We start from the raw sequence: 12554 nt of genomic DNA, 5'->3' as shown, positions 1-12554 counted from the left end.
ATGGCCTATCTGTATCTCAGTATTTTTATCTGTAAGCAAGACAGTGACAGGAATTTCCTCTAAAGAGATTTGCTAAAAATAGGCCTCACAGAAGAGTATCTGGTACACAGAGTTGGTGGCCCTTACCAGTCACCTTCTGAGAGGTGGGGGGGAAGTGATCCCTGTCAGGAAAGCTGAACTAAGACCAGGACCTTGGGGACACAGAGGCAGTGGAAACTGAAGGATTGAGCTCTGAGTGTCTGCTTTGCTCCAAGGATTCCATTCTAAAGATGTGTTCATTCCACCGAGCCCAGTTACCTTCTTGTTAGAGCTGAGGGACTTACATACAAACCCATGTTTGGAATAAGACTATTAGTAAACTCAAAATATACCCAAGATCACCTTATGTAAATACATTTTACCCTATTCAAACTAGCCAATTGCGAGCGGATTGTGAACCTGAGCTCAACCAATCTGAGCAGAGGGGCGTGGCCTGCCTCCTTAGGGATAAATAAGGGAGCAGCCTGCCGGTTCGGTGTGCTTGCTGGCCAGGGTTTTGGCTGCTGGCACAGCTTCCTGAGGAAGTAAATCTTGCCTTGCTGAGACAACTCTTTATCCCCAGTGGTTCTTGGAGAGCCTACTTATAACAGTATACAAATGTATTAGATGAAATATAGTAGATTCAAGGGAGATCTCAAATAGAAAAGCGAAATCAAAGTTCAGCAAAATAAAACACCAAGAAGCAAGTACTCCAAAGGGATGGGTTGAAATCAAAGGGAAAGTGATACTCCAATGAAGAGAAGAAGAGATGGAGTCAAGAATCCAATGTATAATCCTACAAAATTAAGAAGGGGTCGGTAGGGGAAGGATGGGTGAGAATGTTGACATTGATCAAGATACACTGAATTCATAAACTTCTTTGTTAAACTGGCAACTCCTTTGTACAACTATTTAAAGCTAATACAAAAATAGCAAAAAGAAAACCCACAGCCCACTTTGTATTTGGAAATATAGAACCAGTATCCTTATTTCATTATTTTTGTTTGTTGTTTGTTCTTGCAGGTCTTGGTGCTTAAACTCAGGTCCTGGGTGCTGTCCCTGAGCTTTTGTGTTCAAGGCTAGTGCTCTACCAACATCCATTACAGGTATGAGCCACTGACGCCCAGCCATTGTCTTTTTTTTTTCAAAAGCAAACATCTTACTGAAGAAAAGCATCTGCATCTCGTCAAGGGCCCCTGAGACTTGCATAGAGTACACAGAGAAACTACAGTAACTGCACCTAGTAAAGACACCCAGAGAGCCATACAGGACATGACCAAGAAGCCAGAAACTCCTTCCTGCCCCCTTCTTGACCCTACCACTGCCGAATGGACCTGTAGGAATGAGGAGCCCCAGAAGTAGAACCCAAGACAAGGATTTGCGTTGACATGGGTGTTTGGAGACATTGGGAGAGGAGTGGAGAATTCCTCTCAGGACAGGCAGCTGGCACTAAAATGGGTTCTAAGGCCACCTTAGCATCTAAGTGAGAAGCAATGCCCAGTACGTGCCATGAATTTTTTCCACTTGAAGGGAAAGAAGTGAGTGCTTTCCCTCCCATCCACTGCTCAAGAGATACGTGAATTTCTTTGCGCAACATGCCACACATAGTTTGGGCAGGACTTGGAGACAACAGTGTAGACTATTGGGAGTCTACCTGAACCTTAAATGTCTGGAATGTGTGATTGGTTATTTGCTTCCTTACCATATCTAATCTCAAGTTCCCAGTGACTGGGTACCAAAACAAGAGCCACTTACACCTTTTCCTGTGTCACCAGGTCTCAGGGCCACCACTCCTGCCTCGTCCTGGAAGAATGGTAACTGCTGACTCCCGTGAAAGGCACGAGGGTTGGGAGAAGGTGAGATGAAGCAGAGTGGCCAGGGATCACACGAGAACATACATCTGTTTCAGTGAAGCCATTTTATTGTTAGGGAGGTGGTGGGAGGGGAGAGACAGTTGTCCACGGTGCAGTAGATTTGAACTCCTGTCTAGGGCACTCAACGGGAACAGACAAAGGGGAGCCTTTTACAACAGTGAGATGTGCGCCAGCGGCCTCCTGTGAAGACAGAACAGTAAGGACCCTTCGGCATCTTGTCTACCCCCACTCAGTCCCCAAGACCTTTCCCACCAATGCCAGGTGGCCCCCTGGAGACCCCAGCTTTCTTCCTGGAGCCTCCTCTTTGGGACATCCCTCCCCCCTTTCCAAGACCTCCTGGTGTTCCTTCCCAGCCCACTGTACCTTGGACACACATGGACACGCAGCTGCCCCCGTGGGCCGAAGGCTGGCACTTAGCCCAGTTTGCAAAATTCCAAGAGCTGTTGTCAACCCAGTAAAAGCGCTTGCAGTAACCCTGGGGAAGAGAGGAAGGAGAAGGGAAGGGAGAGAGCGAGGGAAGGAGGGAGGGAGGGAGGTAATTGATGTCTAAGGAGGAGGCAGAATGGCATTGTCAGCACAGTCCTCGCTAGCTCTGCCTTCTGCCCATTGGGCCCTTGATCATTGACCACCAATCCTGGTCAACTAAACTATTGACCTATCACCCTCACCTTCGGTGTTGATCCTGATGATGTGATCATTTTAATGTCCCAGCAAGAGGTGAGGCACAAGCCACTCCCACTTCAGTGGTGAGCAAACCAACCCCAGACTTAGCGGGGCATTAGGGAAGTCTACAGGAAGCTGCAGTGGCTGTGGTACTCCCCGCCCCTCCCTTACCGAGCCAGAGATCCAGCCTCCAATCCAGACTTGACCCTGGTTGAGCTTCTGGACAAAGCACTGGATTTGGTAATTAGAGATGGAGCTGTGGATGGAGACGAGGCTGCCCCGGTAGCACCTTTGGCAAACATTCTGCAGGGGATGGATGGATGAGAAAAGAGGGGGTGTTCCTCAGAGTTATAGGGAAGTCTTCCGTCTCTCAGCCCCCAAAGTTCCTCTGCTTACTGCCTTCGCACAGCAATTTAGATAGAACAAAAGGCAACTTTTCCACCTGGCCCTCCCCTCTTCTTTCAGTGTCTCTGAGGGAGTTTTCTGGCTCTGGAACACCCCCTAGAGCCCCCAAAGAGGGGCAGGATCTGTGACAGGAAGGCTCAGAGCCATGTGCCCCACCCCCTGCCCTTCTCCCAGCCTCAGCCATGGACCCCTCACCCGAGCTTCACTGAAAGTTGCGGCTGCTGTCACCAGGATGTAGTGGCAGGTTTTGCATCCAGGGATGCCCAGCAGTTCCACTGTGTTCTCTTTTGCAGGACACTGAAAGCTGTTGTTTGCTATATCCAGGGCTGAGACTGGCTGCACAGCTCCTTCTTCCTCAGAGATCTCTTTACTTCCAGAGCCCTCGGCCTCCTCCAGCTCCATCAGCTCCCCAGAAAGGAGATCCTCAACTTCCTGAGTGGGCCACTCCTCCTCCCGAGTCAGGCTCTTATCTTCCAAGGGACTCTTAGAGTTGGGAGTATCAGCACCTGGCAAGGAGAAAGACCAAGTGTTCTTCCTTCACGTCTTCCCCTGGTCTCTTCAGGACCATGGACAGCGACTGCTCCCCCACTGCCTTACCAGAGTACTCAGGCAGAGGAATCTAGAACCAAGTCTCCACAAGGAGACCCGCGTCCCCCATGAAGTCTAGGCAGTTAGGAGGGAAGACTAAGAGTTGGTCATCTGTGAGCTTGCGCTGAGCTCCACCAACCATCCAGTCAATTTCTCTCATTCTTTGTAAAACTGGTATATAGTACTACATGGAGGCTCGAGGAAAACTAGAGATGACACATAGGTAAAAGGAAGTGATCATTATGGGGAATATGTTAGTCATAACATAGAAAGAACACAATTGAGACCGTCATAGAAGAACCTGGAGTGTGAACATCATGGATGTCCTAAAGCGTTCTTTCCATTTGTGGCTACTGAGTTCTGATTCCTCAAGTACACAGAAATTCTAAGTGAGGGAAGCATCAGAGGATGGAGTGAATAGGTGGCGTACTCAGCATTTCCTATAGGAAGGAACAAAATGGAGAAAGACCAAAGGCAAAGGAGACTTACGCATCAGATGAAGAGCAGACACGGCTCCAACCAGAAGAGCGAGAAGCAGGAGTTTCATCTTGGCTTTGTTCTGCAATGGAGAACAGACCATCTGTCTGTCTGTCTGTCTGTCTCTCTCTCTCTCTCTCTCTCTCACTCTCTCTCTCTCTCTCTCTCTCTCTCTCTCACACACACACACACACACACACACACACACACACACACACAAGCTAGCCAGACCCTTCAGGAACTCAGACCACTCAGAAAATATGTCTCCTCCTCAAAGTCCCAAAATCACGTGTGCCTCCCATGTCCTCAATCTCTCTCCTCCCCAGCCAAGAAGAGTTTTCATAGACCCCAGAAGGGCAAGAAGTCCTGATCTCCAGAACACACCTGAACATGAAAGTCACACACAGCACTGCAGGTCCCCCAGACCCCTCAGCCAAGGCTGGGTGCCTCCCGAGAGACTGAATCGTCCCCAGAGAGAACAGCAGCCATCAGCGAAAGAGCTCACCTACCCAGAAGGTCTTTGGAAACTTCTAAAGCTCCGATCCTCCCTTCCTCCATCTTGCAACGGCATTTTTATAGACATACCATGGAGGAAGTGGCCTGGAGGAAGTGGGGTTTGCCTCAGCTCCAGGGAGATAGGGAGACGGATAATTCTTTCTTCACTCTCCTGGGGACTCCACTCCTTAGCTGTTAGGTGATTCCCTCAGCCCCACCCTTCCCAGGCACCTGGAGGTCCTTCTGTTTCTGCTCTGGGCTGAGAGTTCTAATTCTGCACTGCGCATCTGAAAGTCCTCAGAAGCTTTTCCAGATGCATGCCTTTCCTCCTTCGTGTAGGAGGCCATGATCGGATGGAGATTCGGGGAGCAAGTCTTCCAATATTCATTAGAATTAAAAACACATATTTGAGAAATTTGACTCCTTCATGGTTATTCTTTAGACACTTATAAATTATAAGAAACACTTTCTCGTTAGGTACAGTTTTATTGTTGGCAGAACTGAAAACAACCTAGACTCCCACCAAAAGGCTAGGAAATAACGTGGGTCTTGACTATGCTATTCTAAACTATTCTGACTCAGGGGCACACACCTGTAATTCTAGCTGCTACTCAGGAGGCTAAGAGAAGAAGGATCATGTTTCAGAGCCAACCCAGATAAAGAAGTTCATGGGACTTCATCTCAACCAGTAAAAGCTAGACATAGTGCTCTGTATCTTTTCTCTCTGCCAACATAGAAAGTAGAAAAAGGAAGATCACAATCCGAGCCAACCTGGGCATAAATGTGAGAGAGACCCTATGTAAAAAAAACAATGAATACAAAAAGGGATGGGAATATGACTCAAGTGGTAGCATGACTGCCTGGCAGGCAAAAGGTCCTGAGTTCAAACTCCCGTGGCATCAAATTAAAAAAGAAGAGCCAGACACTGTAATTCTACTCAGGAGGCTGAGATCTGAGAATCTCAGTTCAAAGCCAGCCTGGGCAGGAAACTCTGTGAAACTCTGCAGTTAACCACCAAAAAGCCAAAATTGTAGGTGTGGCTCAATGGTAGAGCAATACCTTTGAGCAAAAGAAGCTCAGGGGACTGATAATGTAGCTTAGTGGTAGAGTGCTTGCCTACCATGCAAGGTTCGCTTTCTCAGTACCACATAAATAGAAAAAGCTGGAAGTGGCACCGTGGCTCAAGTGGTAGAGTGCTAGCCTTGAGCAAAAGCAGCTCAGGGAGAGTGCCTAGGCCCTGAGTTCAAGCCCCATGACTGGCAAAAAAAAAAAAAAGGAAGAAGCTCAAAGACAGCACCCAAGCCCTGAGTTTAATCCCTAGAATCCCTAGGACCAACACACACACACACACACACACACACACACACACACACACACACACACACACACACACACACACACACGGGCTGCATCTATATATATAAAGCTGGGGTGGGTGTGCTATATTCGACAAGACAAAAACAACACACACAGAAAGACATTCCGTATGACAAAGTTTTATAAAGAAAAGGAAAAAAAACCTCATGCCAGTCCTTACCATGAGTTTGCTTTCTTTGATTTTGAGGTTTGGAAAAGATTCCCACCACACCATTGACCTGGAGGGGGGGGTCTCCCTTGGGGCCCTCCATGAGCAAAGAGAAGGAAGAAAGCAAAGGAGCATTGTTACTTTCCTTCTCCTTATAACTTCACATTCCTCCAGTGGCTTGATATGGGCTAAATCTATCATTTAGAAGTGTTTTTAAATTATATATATACATACATGTATATATATACATACATATATACATATATATATATTATATATATATATATATATATATTATATATATATATGCCTCTCACTGGAAAATTCTGGCCAGTAGGTTTGGAAAAGAGACTGGGTAACAAGAATAGAATGAGTCTGGGAATCTCTCCTTTCAGGAAGTGCTTCTCTAGGTCTACTGCTTACCTTCAGTACTCTGCCAACACATCTCCTTCATTACCATAATAATGAACAGGGCCTGAGTGCTGTCCCCCCTCTTTTTTTTTTGCTGATCATGGGCCTGAACACTGGGCCTGGACGCTGTCCCTCAGCTCTTCAGCTCAAGGCTAGCGCTCTACCACTTGAGCCCCAGCACCATTTCCAGCTTTTTCTGCTTATATGGTGCTGAGGAATTGAACCCAAGGCCTCAGGCATGTAAGGCAAGCACTCTAGCACTGAGCCACCTTCCTAGCCCCTGTCCCTTAGATTTTTTTCCCTCAAGGTTGGTGCTCTACCAATTGAGCCACAGCTCCACTTCTGGCTTTTGGGTAGTTAAGTGGAGATAAGAGTCTCATAAGAGTTTCCTACATGGGCTGGCCTCCAACTTTAGTCCTCAGATCTTGGCCTCTTGAATGGCTAGGATTACAGGCATGGGCCACCAGTGCCCGGCTTCATTATAACAATATTTGCTGACATTTTAAAGCAATGTGCATGGTGAGTGTTATCTCATTTAAGCCTTTTTAAATAATCTAGTGAGCTGGGTAACTGATGCCTCCATTTTCCAAGTGAGGAAACTGAGGCTCGTTATGCTTGACCCCTCTCCACCCTACCATCCAAATGGGTCAACTACCCTATGCTTTGGACCTCTATTTTTTGTCCTTGTTGTAGTAGCCATATTCACCTCTTTGGTGATATTATCTGGTTCATGGATCAATGTCTATCTTCCCTCCTGTTTTATGCTTCACAATAACAGAGGCCATATTTACCTTATCTTATCTATCTATCCATCCATCCATCCACCATTTATCCATATATCATATGTCATCTATTCATCCATCCATCTATCACTTTTTCCATCTGTCATCTGTCTTCCCATCCATCCATCATCTATTATCTACCTTTTATGCAAAATAATGTGCTTTCGGATCTTGTTGCTTTACTTGTCATTATGTCCTTGTTTCCAGGTTCAAGTCCTGGATCACAGTAGGGGCTCTATAAATAGTTGCTGAATGAATGAATGAATATATGAATGGTTAGAATGCAAATCTGGATCTCTCCGCCACCACACCTCCCTCCCTTCCCATGTGCTCTGTGTGATTATATGGAGACAAAAATCCATGTGCAGTATAGATCTTAACTTCCATTTGTCTGCAGACTGGCTTTGCAAGCTGGGACAAATCCAAATAAAAACCAAAGGACAAGGGTCAAGATTCAAGCTAGGCAGCCCAGAAGGAAGCCCACTTCCCGGGAAGAGAGAGCAGAAATGCCTCCATGGAAACACAGAGCCGCCTCCAGTCCTGACAGGTGGTGAGTAGAAGGGAAGGAAATAGAAGTGTTTCAGGTAGAAGGGGCAGTATGAACAAAGCTGTGTCGATGAGATGACCATGGCATATGCAGAAGACAATGCCGTCTCTTTCAGAACCAAAGACCCCAATATGCAATTGAGAAGGGCTGGAAACACCAAGAAAGAACACATATCATATCGTGCCAATGACCGAGATTCCTCCCTTGTCTCCCACTAGTTGAAGAAGGCAGGGTGAGCAAACGCAGCCACTGTATTATACAATGTACACTATGCAAAAAAATTGAACTTGAGAGGAGGGACAGCAGAAGAAAATGGGGGAGAATGAAGGAAAGGGTGGCGTTGTCCACTCATCACCTGACTTACAGAATTATAACCCCTCTGTAAGACTCCTTAATAATAACAATAAAATGGTTGTTACAAAATTGTATCTATGAAAATCAACTCTAGGAAATGACAACACGAGGTTATTTTCTTTTTTGCTAATTTTGCTCTCTTTTCTTTTTGTCCTGTCTGTTCACTTATCTGTCTTTTGAAGGGCAAAGAGGGCACAGAAATGGAGGAATGAAGGGTGGACAAATGCAGCAGTGGTACTCACTAGACACTAGGTTAAAAATGGACCATACAACTTGTGGGCAGGAATGAGAGAGAAAAACTTGGAGAGGGGAATGGGGTGACATTGTCCAAAAAATGTATGTGTTCATATCTGACCGATGCAACGGTAGCCCCTCTGCACATCATCTTTCTAATAACAATTTTAAAAAGTTAACGTTTAAAGATTGAAGGAGCTGGGAGCTGGTGGCTCACACCTGTAACCCTACCTATTTAGGAGACTAAGAGGGCTGGGATGTAGCTCAGTGGCAAAGCGCTTGCCTAGCAAGCGCAACGTCCTGGGTTCGATCCCCAGTACCAAAAAAGAAAAGACAAAAAAAATACAGTTAGGAGACTAAGATCTGAGGATCCCAGTTCAAAGCCATCCTGGGCAGGAATATCTGAGCGACTCTAATCTAGAATTAACCAGCAAAAAGCCAGGAGTGGAGCTGTGTCTCAAGTAGTAGAGCACTAGCCTTCAGCATAAAAGTTAAAGGACAGCAGCCAGGCCGCTCCCGTATTGGCATAATTAAAAAATAAGAAGGATGGCTGGAAATGTGGCCTAAAGGTAAAGTGCTTGCCTTGCATGCATGAAGCCCCGGGTTCGATTCCTCGGTACCACATACACAGAAAAAAAAAGCTGGAAGTGGTGCTGTGGCTCAAGGGGTAGAGTGCTAGCCTTGAGTAAAAGACACTCAGAGATAGTACCCAGGACCTCAGTTCAAGCCCAGGACTGCCAAAAAAAGAAGGGGGGGGGGGGGGGGGGGGGGGAAAGAGGAGGAAGAAGAGGAGGAGGAGGAAACAACCTTCTAGGTCCAAGTTGCTGCCTCAGAAACTGACCTGCAAAGCTGAGCCCCTGCCTGCTGGGGCAGATAAGAGGTGTTGAAAGGCTAACACAATCCAGGGACCAGTGGCCCAGGAGATAGGGACGTGGGCCGTTGCTCTGTGAAATCAACCTCAACAACAGCTCCCCTAACACTTCCCCCTTTTGATGCCCCAATGATCGACAGACTAAGGTAATTGATATGTTGGAGCCCTCAGAGATGACCCGATCCAGTCCCCATGTCTCAGATTTGGAAGAACACTATTAGATGTTTGATAGGACACATCAGAGCCCAGCATCCCCATGTGTCCCACTCAGAGTCCTCCTGCCGCCTAGCAATAAACCCAAACTCAATGCCACAATTCCAGCCGGGGCCATCCATTAATAAGATGGGTGCCACTGACTCAACCTCCATCAAACTGGAACCAGCTCCACTGACCAACCTTTGGTGTGGGGTGTGTGTGTGTGTGTGTGTGTGTGTGTGTGTGTGTGTGTGTGTGTGTGTGTTGGTACTAGGGCTTGAACTCAAGGCCTGGGAACTGTCCCTTCGCTTTGTAGCTCAAGGTTGGCATCCCATCATTTGAAACACACCTCCAATTCTAGCTTTTTGGTCATTAATTGTGGCTAGTAGTCTCATGGACTTTCCTGCCCGGGCTGACTTTGTACTGGGATCCTTGGATCTCAGCCACTTGAGGAGGTAGGGATTATAGAATGAGCACCTGGCTCCCCAGCTAAAGTCTTCCCACTAACTTTAGCTCATCTGCCAAAAGTCACCTCCTCTGAGAAGCCTTCTCCGAAGACCACCCCACGCCTTATCTAATAACTTTGTTCAATATTATCTCCTCTGTTTCCACGAGAGCCTTGGCCAAAATAATAAATAATCATCTTGCTTATGCATCGATTTCTTATTTTCTGTCTCCCCGTCTCTCTCACTAGCAGGAAGTAATCCTTAATGACAACAGAGACGTTGTCAGTCTTGTTCAATCTTATTCTGCCTAGAATTCCACTAAGGTCAGAGGAAAAGGTTTTCAATTAGATGGTGAATTTATCCATCTATTGACTAATTAGCTTGAACACTGCACCCTAGAGAAAGTCTGATTTCCCATCAATATATACATATACGTGTGTGTGTGTGTGTGTGTGTGTGTGTGTGTGTGTGTGTGTGTGCGCCTGCCTAAACCATCAGCCCCTAAACCATGAATCATTCCCTCATTCAATAGCTACTCAGAGGTAGTCTGTGCTCTCAGGTTGGTTTATTGTGGCAAATAAATAAGAAAGACAGCATGACCTATTAGGAAGAGAAGGCTCTGCGCTGAGAGTTCTGGGTGCGTGCTTACAGGTGTAGAACACGTGTGAGCTGGGAGATCCGAACTTGCTGTTCTGACAAGAGTTGCATACCGAACAGGCAGAGAGGGCTTCCTGGAGGAGCAGTACTTAGGCTGGGCTCTGACGGACTGACAAATAGAACAGGCAGAGGAGGTGTGGGAGGACACATCTAGAGACCAAGCCAGGGCCTTGGACAGATGGCACTTGAGCTAGAAATATAGCTGATACGTTGTTTCCTGGAAGTTGAACAACACCATGGCTTCTCTGCTTTATACCAAACCCGGGTCCTCCTCCAAATGGAAAACCCAAGCTTTCTTAGTCCTCACACCATAAAATCTGGTTTCTATCCTTCCAGTTGCTCTACCAAAAGCCTCCTCCTCCCAAGATCACCACTGACCACTCAATGGCCAAACCCAACAGTCCATCTTCAGTTCTCTGCCTTCTTATCTTCTTCACTGCCTTCTTCCTAAACATTGTCTCCTGCCAGGGCCAATAGCTCATGCCTATAGTCCTAGCTACTCAGGGGTTCTAAGACTCACAGTTCAAAGCCAGCTGGGACAGGAAAGGCCATTCGACTCTTATCATCAATGAACCAGCAAAAATCCAAAGTGGCCCTGTGGCTCAAATAGTAGAGCACTAGCCTTGAACAATAAAGTTCAGGGACAGCGCCAAGGCCCTGAGTTCATCCAGCATCAGCACAAAAACAAATCAATTGCCGTCTAGTATGAGGCCCTGAGTTCAAATCCCAGTACCACACACACACACACAAAACTATCAGTGGCTCAAGCCACTGGCTCAAGCAGTAAAGTGCCTGGCTATAACAAAAATTAATAGATGCTGGTGATTATGGTCTTTCTCTGTACCAGGGCCAAGTGTTTTCACAGGAAACTACTAATCCTCACCACCACCCCACCCCTAGAAGCAGATGCTGTAATCTGCTTTTTCCCCCAAGCAAGGAGACAGAGATGCCAGAGCTCAGCTCATTCAAGGACACTTGGCGTGGGAACGTGGGAACAAGAGGCCGAGCTGTCTCCAGTCTCTTCACCTCTGCTCCAAAGGGAATAGAAAGCCCTCCCCCCTGGGAACTGACATGTCTGTGCACTTGGATTTTCCACATTGACTACAGGAGGAACGGACATAGCACACAGATACACACACACACACACTTGAATATGAAGATTGATATTTTGCATTGACTTTGGCTTAAGATTTGGGATAATTAGAAAGTCTTTTGTTTTCTTTTTCCTTTGATGTGTTCCGTCTCAGGCTGCCTCCTTAGACAGGAAACTAAGCCACAGAAAAGGCTGGGAGGATGGTTTCTTAGCCTGACGTGAGGCGGCGGCATTGCAGACTCCTTCAGAGAGGAAATGAAGACATAGCTCACCCTGTATTTCCCTGAGGGCATCAGATGCCCCTAGAAACACCGGCAGCCAGGTGGCATACCTGCTTCCAGGCAGGTGGCTCCCACAGACCCCACTCTAGTATGCCAGGCTCTGATTGAAGTGTTGGGCTTTCATTAAGTCACTCAACCCTGACAACTCCCCAATGTATTTCTGTGACTGCTCCATTTCACAGTCCAAGTCATGGAGGCACAGTGAATTGAAGTCCCAGAGTCTGTGGAAGAGCTGGAAAATGATCTCAAACAACCCAATCAAGTCCAGAATCTAAGCCACTTTTACCCTTTAGTCCAAACCTTTCTCTCTAGTCTTGGCCACAAAGCCCAGGGGTATCTCCATTACAGCTGAGGAAACTGAGGCTCAGCAGAGTGGAAAGGTTTTACTGAGGTCTTGCAGCTGGTCAGCACTTGCAAAAACCCAGACCTCTTTTCAAACCACACACTCTACTGCTTCTGCTTAACATTAGACAAAACGCTGAGGGGGCCTGTGAGCAGAAGTGTAGGGTCAAATGTTTACATAAAATCAGAGCCCAGCATGGTTGCGCGTTCCTGTAATCCCAGCACGCAGAAGGCTGAGGTGGGCTGATTCTGAGGTCCAAATCAGCCCATGCTACGTACTGAGATCGGTTCCTTTC

The 12554-nt window shown here is 46.9% G+C and overlaps 1 protein-coding gene across 1 annotated transcript; it reads right to left on the bottom strand.

The window, feature by feature from the left end:
- Nucleotides 1–1948: 1948 nt before the first annotated feature.
- Nucleotides 1949–4566, bottom strand: LOC105995486 (bone marrow proteoglycan-like). Its single transcript, XM_013029201.1, has 6 exons — nt 4535–4566; nt 4038–4107; nt 3156–3466; nt 2727–2858; nt 2256–2367; nt 1949–2072 (listed from the first exon to the last, which is right to left on the bottom strand). Exons 2-6 carry the CDS (start codon nt 4093–4095, stop codon nt 2014–2016), a joined length of 672 nt encoding a protein of 223 aa, XP_012884655.1. The 5' UTR covers nt 4096–4107; nt 4535–4566; the 3' UTR covers nt 1949–2013.
- Between the last annotated feature and the right edge of the window lie 7988 nt (nt 4567–12554).

Source organism: Dipodomys ordii, unplaced genomic scaffold, assembly GCF_000151885.1.
Source record: "Dipodomys ordii isolate 6190 unplaced genomic scaffold, Dord_2.0 Scaffold117, whole genome shotgun sequence".
Lineage (NCBI taxonomy): Eukaryota > Metazoa > Chordata > Mammalia > Rodentia > Heteromyidae > Dipodomys > Dipodomys ordii.
Note: the sequence above shows the minus strand (reverse complement) of the source record. Positions and strands in the feature narration are given on the sequence as shown.